Source organism: Phacochoerus africanus, chromosome 11 (genome assembly GCF_016906955.1).
Source record: "Phacochoerus africanus isolate WHEZ1 chromosome 11, ROS_Pafr_v1, whole genome shotgun sequence".
Classification (NCBI taxonomy): Eukaryota; Metazoa; Chordata; class Mammalia; order Artiodactyla; family Suidae; genus Phacochoerus; species Phacochoerus africanus.
Genome location: NC_062554.1, coordinates 97,510,358 through 97,522,389, shown reverse-complemented (window position 1 = coordinate 97,522,389; position 12,032 = coordinate 97,510,358). Strand labels below are relative to the sequence as shown.

The window sequence follows — 12,032 nt, the reverse complement described above, 5'->3', positions numbered from 1 at the left end:
AAATGTACCAAAGGTATTGTGCCTACTTGCAGACAGTATAAAAAATTCTGAATATAAAGTTATTATGTGAATTAAGTGAAATATGTATTTACAGTATGTGAGTATTAAATGAAATATATATTTGCAGTATGTGAGTATTAAATGCAATATGTATTTGCAATATGTGAGTGGTTATAACAACTTCGACTGTGTTTATTCCTACTAATTTCTTTGAGCTACATTAAAAATTAATGTGAACTATGAATCTCCAAAGAGGGAGCTAAATATATACAATATTTCCCAAGTTTATCCGGCCAGCAAAACATTACTCCACCAAGAATCCTGATATAATTGTATTACCTACAGCACAATTGAGAAAACATGGCATGTTCTAATGAGTGGTTGTCAATAAGATGGTAATTGATACAGAAGATGGATAAAACCACCATAACAGATGTCTATATGAAAGAACTGCGTGGATCTTGCAGTTAAAACTGTCTCAAGAGCTTACAAATTTATTTTCAATGAGATCTAGAAGTTTGCATAATCCTAAATATTATTATGGGTTAAAATAGCCCTCAAATTTCAAATAAGGGACTGGGATGCTTCACAAATTCAACCAGAGGACAGTATTCTAAAATATAATCACTTTGTAACATGCACAGGACAATGTTATCTGCACAGACTAGTAAGAAACAGCTTATCAGTGTAACTCCCAACACCATCCTGGACACAGGACACCATGATCAAATGACTGGACAGTCAATCAGACTGTTTTAATACTCTACTGCCTTCTCTTAAAAATAATGAAGCAAAACCACCTATCAGTAACTATAAATTTCAGGCTCTACATCTGCAGAGCCTATGTGCCCATTCACTTGGGAACTGTAACATAGGGAATACTGCAAGAAAACAATCCATCTAATTACTATTACTATGTATGCCTAGAATTGCAAATTAATTGTCTTTCCAATTCAAGTCTATTTATCTACTGAGTTTGGTAAGCATTCATTTATTTTCAGCCTAATCACTTCAAAGGCAAGTACAGAAATTACAATTCTGAATTAAAATGCAAAAAAGGTCTTGCAAATTGAGACTTAAACAGCCCAATATTTCTAAACCATACATCTCAGGATAAGCTGCGAAATATCCAATTTTTCATTGTTGATTTTATATTTACTCTTTTAACCTGAGTTTAATCATATAGCAATTTTTCTTTAAGAAGAAATTTGTGTCTCAGCCAGTTCAGGTTGCCATAACAAAATACCACAGACTAGGTATTTCCTCATAGTTCTAGAGCCTAAGAAATCCAAGATCAAGGTATTTGCCAATTAGGTTCCCAGTGAGAGCTTTATTTCTGGCTTGTTGACAGCTGCATTCCTTCTGTTTCCTCATATGCCTGTGTGTGTGTGTGTGTGTGTGTGTGTGTGTGTGTGTGTGTGTGTGTGTGTGTGTGTGTGTGTGTGTGTGTGTGTGTGTGTGTGTGTGTGTGTGTGTGTGTGTGTGTGTGTGTGTGTGTGTGTGTGGTGTGTGTGTGTGTGTGTGTGTGTGTGTGTGTGTGTGTGTGTGTGTGTGTGTGTGTGCGCCTCTTCTTATAAAACCATCAAATCTACCAGATCAGGGCCAAGCCCTAAAAACTTCAGTTAACCTTAATTGCCTCCCAAAGGCCCTATCCAAGTATAGGCAATCATATTGACGATTAGGGCTTCAACATGTGAAACTGGGAGGGATACAATTCATTCCACAGCAATTTATAAAATTCATAAAACTGTTACTGCCAATTGGTCTGTCATTCTATAATTCCAAATCAATTAAAGGACCAGTATCTATAAGAGCAGAAGACTGTGTCTCTGACTTTTGTGTCTACCTGTGTCCCATATTTTTCTATCAGAAAATGAACACTACATTGTTATCTATGAAATGAATGTATTAGAGAAACATCATTAGAGAAGACCAATCAAAGGCTATGCAAAATTCCCCCCTGAGGTGGAATCACTTCTCTTTGACTCATACATATTAAATACTCTATTCTAAAAATTAGTAATTTGTACCTCAGACTTGTCCTCAATGTTTTTTCATGATGTTCATACTATTTCATTTTTCTGCTCCTAATGAGAAGTGATGTTAATTAAGAAAATTCATTTTTTTAATACAAAGGATGATCATTTTCTTATGGAATCAGCTATACTTCTTAAAAGTGTTTCTTTTTAGCACTTATCAGATTTCTAGTTCCATGGTTTAGAACCAAGGCTTTATAATTTAAAGAGTATTTTGTACAACAAAGGAAAGCTACTTTGTTGATATCATAACCATTTAAAAGACATCCACTCTTTTAATCATTAGACATACAACTGTATAGCATGGAATGATTCATCATCCAGGATTGCAAAAACTTCTTTTCATAAATTATCTGGTTAAAAAAACTAACAGAAAACTTCAAAATGCACTAATGTTAAGACATTTCGTATTATTGTATCTTGATCCAAATTCTTATTTGTCAATTACATCTCAATAAAACTGGAAAAATAAGTGTAAGACTTTATTAAATGCTTAATCTTCATCAGTTGATACAGAATATAAAAAATATTATTAGACATCTAAAATTCTCAATTATTGTCAGTTATTGTATTTTAGTGCATTATTCTTTAATCACTGATTCACTTGGAAAATATTCTTTTTTTACCTCATCATTATTCATAAGTAGTAATATAACTTTAAAAGGACAAACTGTATATTTCAAAAACACATCATGTGAAATAAAATGTTAACTAGAGTTTATGTTAATATCCTCTTTGTCAACATTTTGAAAATATACTTTGGTTATAAATCAAACAAGTTACATCCTAAGTAATCTGCTTTACTAATATTAATCACTCTAGATAACATCAAATAATCATATTTCCCATGGCCTGCATTTCCTTCAAATTACCTGTTACCCAAAGAATTCACAATTTAAAGTGCTTCCCATTTGTCTTTTCTCTATTTGAAAGTTAGTTAGAGAATAAGATTATCCAATAGAAGTCTATATTGTACCAATATCATGTGCAAGTTTTCACTGTTACAAAATCTACTTGTTGAAGTAATACTAAAAACTAACATCACTCTACTGAAATCTTTTCACTGGAACTAATTTGTGGGAAAAATACAAATGATAAACTTGAAAGCACACACACTCCTTCTGAATGTAGCCTTTGGCCAGAGCACACTAAATAAATATCCTAAGGGTTGTTTTCTGACTTTACAAATGTCAGAGTAATGGAGTCAGAAAGCCTGATTTATATTGAGCATACCAATTAGAATATGAGCTTTCCTATTCTGTAAAAGGATATTACCAACTTGTTACTTAGTGGAACAACAGAATGAAGGGAGTTTTAAAAACAGTAAATAAGGGGAGTTCTCTTGCAGCGCAGCAGGTTAAGGATCCAGTGTTGTCACTGCTGCGGCTCAGGTTCAGTTCCTGGCCCAGGAATTTCCACATGCTGTGGGTGCAGCCAAAAAAAAAAAAAAAAGTACGTGTAAACTATTAGCAATCTCCAATTAAATAGTAGTGGCCGGAGTTCCCATTGTGGCGCAGCGGTTAACGAATCCGACTAGGAACTATGAGGTTGCAGGTTCGATCCCTGCCCTTGCTCAGTGGGTTAAGGATCTGGCACTGCTGTGAGCTGTGGTGTAGGTTGCAGACGCGGCTCGGATCCTGCGTTGCTGTGGCTCTGGCATAGGCCAAGGGCTACAGCTCCGATTAGACCCCTAGCCTGGGAACCTCCATATGCCGTGAGAGTGGCCCAGGGAAATAGCAAAAAGACCAAAAAAAAAAAAAAAGTAGTGGCCATGTCTTGGAACAGATTAGTTGCTAAAATTTACAGAAGATTATGAAGAACTATCACATAATCATCAGCAAAAACTGAGCAGTTTTTTCCTTGGTAATTTTTATTTATTTATTTATTTATTTTTGGTCTTTTTGTCCTTTTGTCCTTTTAGGACCACACCCGGGGCATATGGAGGTTCCCAGGCTAGGGGTCCAATTGGAGCAGTAGCTACAGGCCTACACCAGAGCCACAGCAACGCAGAATCTGAGTGGCATTTGCTACCTACACCACAGCTCACGGCAACGCGGGATCCTTAACCCACTGAGCGAGGCCAGGGATTGAACCCGCAACCTCATGTTTCCTAGTTGGATTCGCTAACCACTGAGCCATGAGAGGAACTCCATCCTCGATAATTTTTATACTACATAATTTGAGGTAGAGTAGCTTTATTTTCTATCACAAGGCAAATGAACATCAAGAGGGGCAAGATAGGGATGGGGGATTAAGAGGTACAAACTACTATGTTTAATATAAGCTACCAGGATATACTGTGTGGCACAGGGGATATGGTCAATATTTTATAATAGGTATAAATGGAATATAATCTTTAAAAATTGTAAATCACTATGTTGTACAACTGAAACATATAATATTGTGTATCAACTATACCTCAATTTAAAAAATTAAAAAGAGCAAGTATAAGTGATTATAGATAGTTCAATTTATAAAAAGTATTTCTGCTACAGCATATGAGACCTCCAAGGATCATAATACAACTCCTGAAAATTCTCCTGTCTTCTTTTATCAAAATAAATGTATCTTTGTGATAAAAGTGTGGTTATTTTTAAATTTATAAAATAGAAACTATAAATTGCCTCGCTTACACTACAAGTAAGTATAAGGACAAAAGTATTTAGTGCTTCAAAGTTCTGCAAGTTGGATTTCTTTAATATTTTCTCTTACTGGCATATATTCTTTCACATTTTTAGTAAATCTATAAATAAATATCATAAATTTCTAATGACAAATAACTAAAATATTCTATGAAGACATTCGATATACTCAAATCTAAACTGATTAACAAATTAATAAAGTTCTGTTTAAAATAAATTCAGAATATTCAGCCCCTTTACCTAGTTCATTGCTTATTTACTATACTCAGATAAATTAGGACTGAAAATCAAGCATGGTTCGGGTGTCCTCTAATATAAATTTATCAACCAGTGAAATTCTCAAAAGTAAAACCTTTCAGACAGGAGTTTAATTAAACATCCTATTTGAAAACTTTAAATATATCATGGATCAAAATAATCACATGTGGGAGGTTCCCATTGTGGCTCAGAGGGTTATAAACCCAACTATTATCCATGAGGATGTTGAGTTAGATCCCTGGCCTTGCTCAGTGGGTTAAGGATCCAGCATTGCCATGAGCTGTGGTGTAGGTCATAGATGTGGCTTGGATCCCCTGCATTGCTGTGGCTGTGGTATAGGTCAGCAGCTATAGTTCCAATTTGACCCCTAGCCTGGCAATTTCCATATGCCACAGGTGTGGTCATAAAAAGCAAAAAAAAAAAAAAAATCGCATGAATTTAAGAGACTTTCAAAAGTAATCATCTTTGGAAAACTAGAACATGAGCTATGAGAATGTAGTGACAAACTATCTTTAAGTGAAAGAAGAGCCCGTTTCCTACATTTAAGCTTTCAATTAAGTATGCTTTCACATTTATTACATTCAGAAATCCAGAATGATCCTGTCCATCTGATATGTTCCAATGAATTGCATGAAAAATACTGGTAATTATTAAATTTTCAAGATCTTGTTGACATTTCTGATTTTACTGCTGTGCCATTTACTCACACAACTCATAACACCAGATATGAATTTTAAAGCATTGCAGGCCACACAAGGTCAGAGTCTTACTGATGAGATTTCAGCAAAGGAGAAGCCAATATAAAAACAAATGGGACTAAGTAAATAATCCAAAGACAGAGCTTCTTTTCCCTTGTTTTAAAAATTTATGCCACATACCAAAGTGTCTTACAACTTCTGAAAACATCCATTTCAATATTTTATCTTATTGATTTTAATCAAAGTATTTTTAAAGCACCCTCTGTAAATATTCACAAATAGTTTTTTTCAATTAGAAAGGAAAACATTTTGTAGGAATCCTAATGAGAAAAAAAAGATGGGTATATTATGTGACAGTACTCTTAAAAAGACATGTTCAGATTTAGTTTATTGTATTTTATGTCTGTTCCAGCATAAAAGAGATGAATACTTAATGAACATGATTTCAACTAAATAATAATAATAATAATAAAGAGCAAAAGAAATAAGAAAAGGAAGATTCTTATGCAAAGTATCTTACTATTTCCTGTGGCCATTCCTGACTTCCAAGTAATATATAAGTAAGTTGAAATTACCTCTACAAGTAACATATCAGAAATTTTATCTATTGTAGTACTTAAAAGTATAAAGTTTGGAATTATAATTTGTTTAAAATTTGACCCCATTTCTTACCAGTCATGTGGACTTTCATTAAAGACTCAGCTTCAGTTCCCCCTCCTTCAAAATTATTTAACAAAGGTATAATAAATACTGTTGATATTTATAATGAGATATTATAATTTACTAGACTAATGAATCAGGTTCCAATTATTTTAGGTTCTTACTATCTAGGGAAAAGTTATTTTTTCATATCATCTCATTGAAAAATTAAGCAAAGTCATGTTTTTATATTCTCTGGATAACTTACTCCAGAAGAAATAATTTCTTCCTATTTTCAGCATTTTAATAGTTTAGAACAACAATAAAACAATCTCTCTACTATACTAGAGGGTAGGAGGAAGCAAACTGAAAAATCCCATTTGTGTTATTTCATGTTAGTGTCTACATTTAAACACATATTTTTTTGGGGGGGGATAAATTAGGAGTTTGGGATTAACACATACACACCACTATATATGAAATAGATAACCAACAAGGATCTATTGTATAGCACAGGGCACTCTACTTGATATTCTGTAATAACCTAGAAGGGGAAAGAATCTGAAAAAAAAAAAAGATACATATGTATCTATAACTGAACCACCTTGTTGTAGGTTTGAATCTAACACAACATGGTAAATTAACCACACTTCAATATAAAAATAAAAAATAAAAACATGTTTTATAGGACTATAAAACAGTCAAGATTAGTTTCGGGAAATGATATTTTTGGAGACTTTCTATGTTAAATATGCATTTAACATTAAAATGTCTGCTACTGTAGTATATGGTTTTTAGAAAAACAAAGAAGCCTTTTTTTAAAATGTGTAAAGTTTGTTAGGCCCAGGACAGGATACTCCCTAGAAAGCATCTTTATCACCAGAGTTATGGAATTCAAGGCTAAGCAATTGTATAAACACTTTTTGTTACTTCTTCATTAGTATGCTGCCCCAAGCACAAGTCCCCTTGTTTTGCTTTTTGTGTTTTGTTTGTTTGTTTTGGGTACACCTGCAGCGTGTGGAAATACCCAGACCAGGATTCGAACCTACATCACAGCAGTGACAACACCAGATCCACATTTTCTCAAATGATTTTTTTTCTAAAAATGATATACAATTGGCCTACTTTGGACACTTCAGTGATCCCATTTTTATGAGACTAACATGCATACAAATTAATGTTCTTAAAAATTAATCTGTTCATCTGTTTTGTGTCACCTTAATTATTAGATCAGCCAAAAGAACTCAAGAAGAGCCGGGTGTGGGGTTGGGGGGTGGGGGGGAACGGTGATCTCTTCCTCCCTGACAAAATTCTGATAACCTTCCTTGAGAATGTGTTGAAAGTTTGAGGATTTCTGGATAATCACTAATCACTGTTGGCAACAAAACAAACACAATCATTACAATTTTCTAACAAATTAAAAACACTCAAGGTGGCCTCAAGTTTGTTCAACATGGCAAAACGTAGATCAGAGAACAGGGACATGATATCCAGAGTATTGATAGAAAAAGTTTTGACTCAAACCTTCTATATCCAGTTTGTTCTTCTAATGCGAATCCAAGAGAAACATAATTTTAGAGTGATGAGATTATTATCCTGTTCACATACCCAAGACAAAATAGGCGACAAAAATATTGAAAGGAACTTAAGTGGATGCAATATTATTTATAAAAAAAATAAGAAACACAACCATACAGCTCAGTATGATCTGCCTAGTGGATGTTATAATAGATACACAATTTAATAGCAAACATCAAAAATAATTCTTGAAAAAAAGAATACAATGGACAAACAAAACCAAAAAACCAAAACACAACAAAACAGAACTCAAACATCCAAAACCAATCTAAGTCCTTAAAAATTCTAAAAGTACTTGTAATTAATAGGGTGAATTGTATTGTAAAAAAGTCAAATTTTATTTAATTCTCATATAACATCAGAAACTACTTAAATACACCATTTTGTTTCTATTATATCTGGGGAAAAATCAGATGTTTAATATCTTTAAAGACTTGATACGATTAAAAGCAATATGTACATTTAAAAATATTAAAAAGATGAAACAAGAATGACATACAATTTGACAGATGAAATTTATGTATGAAAATAATCATTTAATAAAAAATTCCCTTTTAAACAACAAATACTCTCATGGTCAATTCAAAAAATAAAAGCTAACTGCTTCTATTAGTCCTTGTCCTTATTACTTTGTGTCTAAACAAACTTTAACTGTAATTAATAATAACAGCCAACATTTACATAGCGTTGACTATGAGCCTGGCACTATTATGAAAACTGTAATATGTTAACTTTATCCTCAAATGAACTTTTGGGTTAGTAATCTTACCCCCATTTTTTGGGTAAGAAAAATGCTTGCCCAGAAAGTTCAGGGATTTGCCCAAGAAAATAACACTAAGATTAGACTTGAAATTTAATTTAACCCAGGACTTAGAACTCTGGATTACCCACACGCTCTACAACCTTTCTAATTGACGGGACTAATGCTACATAGTTTTGAGTTTTTTAAATAAATATATTAATTTCAAAGTCATGAATATTAATTGGAAAGGCAGAATTATTTGTTAAACAATAGAGCAAAAGTCCACGGATACATGCTCTCCTGCAAATATCCACATAGTGAGACCATATGAAAAATATATTGCTCATGAAAGTTAGGTTTCTCCTTTTGCATAAGTCAGAGTTTACCATAGCCTCTCAATGACATATTCAAAAAAAAAGCGGTTTCATATTTGCTCCTTTTTTCAAAATATGAGATATATAAAATGGATGAGAGCACAGTATTCCAAGAGTTGTTCATATGCCTTTACTTACAGCCCTCATAGATGTCGGTGGGAATATGGACTGCTGCATGCTGATAAGATATCTGTCGCCCAAAATTAGCATCATCAATAAAAACAGGTTTTATCCTCTGGCTGCCTGGCTCACTGTCATTTTTTTCAGGCTATAAAGAAAAGATAGAGAATAAACAGAATATTACAATTTTATGCTAACAGATATTCTCATATTCACTTCTTCATTTGCAAATGCACAATCTTCAAAAGAAAACTGATATGCAAGACTATTTTAAAATATATACCATGATGACATCAGACACACAAACTCCCATTCAGGTATTAGCATTCACATTATACCTTCATGATAGGATTCACATTATAACCTAACTTTTCTAATTTCCTCTACACTGGAGTCACTCAGAATCATCCTAGGAGGACCAGAGCTTTCCCACCTCTAGTACTTAGTAAACTGCACATTTAAAAAATAGAATAAGTGCCTTTAAGTGTATCAAATTAAAAGTTTCCCCCGAATTAATAGCACCACTTACGTTACCAAATTTATATAACTCTAGGTTTGGTAACTAATGATACACATGACAGCCAAAAACAAAAAAACAAAACAAAAAAAAACAAGAAACAAAACAAAAAACAAAAGCAGATTACTTTATGTCATATTCCCTTAATTTTGCATATTTTCCAGATATATCAATTTCTGTTTTAAAAAAGAAAGTACAAATACTAACTAGGGGGAAAAGAGAGCTATTGTACCTTTAAGTACAATTGAATTCCAGCTTCAACCAATTTCTCTCTTGAGGTAGGAGCAAAAATCCAATCAATAACGATTTAAGAAAATCCCACAAGAGTTTAAGATTGAAGATTAATTTTCAACCTATCTGAACCACGCTTTCAATTCTGAATTACAAGGTAATTCAGTTTCTCCCCTGGTGAGAAACTAAGAATCTCACTCTTTTATCCAAATGCATCTCTCAAGCAACTGTTTTTGACTAATTATGTTAAACTTTTTTTTCTAGTTCAAATAAAGTTGTTTTAACCCTTTTCTAACTAAACATTTTTGGATTAAACTCAGACCTATATTATCAACTCCTTCATTTGAGGGGATAATATTTTCCATATCCCAAAGGTAATCTCCTAAAAAAAAAATACTGAAAAAAAAATCACAACATTTGACTATTTTAGCAGCACACATGATGCTAGTGATAAACAAGACTTAGGTGTACAAACAGAAAATTTCATATGAAGGCTGGCAGAACATGGCAATACAAAGTCTAGAAAGATGTGACAATGTCTATAAAATTTTCATAGTCAGAAAACCTATTAGTATCCAAGAATTTTAATACCTACATACACAAACAAACACATACACTTGTGTATGCATTTTTTCCTCTCTAAAGATTATTTCAACACAAATTTTAGCAACAGGACTTTTTTAATCAATGGCTTCTAATTTTGTAGGCCCAACCCATCATTAGGTAATGAGATGAATTTAATAGGTCATGATCAAATTATTTTTTAAATGAAACACAGTTGAAAGAAAATAAGAAAATACATTCTCTAGAATAGGAGGAAGTACTATATTATAAAGGAGTGATTTCATTTGATATAAATGTGTAAATGTATACATTAATTGGATATGTAATATGGGTATGTATGATTTGGACTGTAAAATTTGTCATTGATAAAAAATATTTGAAGACAGATCACTAATTTCTATTTATGTGAAAGCCACTAAGATTTAATTTTCCCCTCATTGACAAATTTAATATACAAAACAGTAGTGTTGAAAGTCCAAAGTTTGGCAAAATATCTCCATCCAAGAATCATTAATTCATACTCTTTTCTGAAACAGAGGTTATCTGTGTGCAGTATGAAGGATTAAAAAAAAGAGACAAATAAGAACGATGACAAGGAAAAGAGAAACCCTAGGGCAACGAACACTTAACCTGACACATCTGCCATGATTCCAACAGCTAATAAGGAAAGAATAAAAGCAGTAACTTGGATTCAGTCTTGGATTCAACTGCTAATTTTAATATATTTAAAAATCTATGTTCCATTATATGGTATCTATTCCTGTAGATTTGACTTGAATAGGAGAAGGGAATATTAAAACAAACTATTCCCATTAATAATATGAATGTAAAGAGGGTTCTAACTAATGAATGAGGTCATTATTATTCTCAGCTCCAAAAGTTCTGAATTAATGAAAAGCCTCAGTATTTATTTTAAAGCAGAGGTTTCTCACAGGGTGGCCTTTGAAGAAGCAATATTAACAAATGCTGAAACTTTTTAGAATGAAAATTCTCAGGCCCAACCCCAGACCAAGTCAACTGGAAACGCCAGAGGAGGGGTTGAGCAATCCATCAGCTCAACAAACCTTACAGGTGGCCATCATACGCACTAAAATGGCATATCCACTGCTTTACTTTTTTTTTTATGGCCACACCTGCAAGATATGGAAGTTCTCAGGCGAGGGGTCAAATCGGAGCTATAACTGTTGGCTTATGCCAAAGCCACAGCCACGCCAGATCTGAGCCATGTCTGCTACCTACACCACAGCTCACTGTAATGCCAAATCCTTAATCCACTGAGCAAGGTCAGGGATAGAACCCTCATCCTCATGGATACTAGTCGGATTCATTTCCACTAAGCCACGATGAGAACTCCATGCCCACCGCTTTAAAGTTGGAAAATAGACATACATTTTTAAATAAAACTTTCAAAAAAATAAGATAAAAATAAGCAGATTAATGGATGTCTCCTCCACAGGGTAGAAATACCGTTTTATTTTTACTGAATAATAGAGGCATGCACATGGTAATATGGCCAGTTATGTTTGTCAAAGGAACATTTCAAAGGACAATAGTCCTTAAAGATACCCAAGGAAATAAGTTGGGGAAATACTCTTCTATTCTTCTATTAAGATAATAACAAAGCACAATGGCA

The 12,032-nt window shown here is 33.2% G+C and overlaps 1 protein-coding gene across 4 annotated transcripts in view; it reads right to left on the bottom strand.

Moving 5' to 3' along the window:
• Positions 1–12,032, bottom strand: part of CACNA2D1 (calcium voltage-gated channel auxiliary subunit alpha2delta 1) — a 482,485-nt gene that overhangs the window by 184,810 nt on the left and 285,643 nt on the right. For all 4 annotated transcript variants that reach the window (XM_047752036.1, XM_047752039.1, XM_047752037.1 and 1 more), the window contains exon 6: positions 9,106–9,235. In XM_047752036.1, the coding sequence (XP_047607992.1) occupies positions 9,106–9,235 (130 nt within the window). The remainder of the gene's footprint in view (positions 1–9,105; positions 9,236–12,032) is intronic.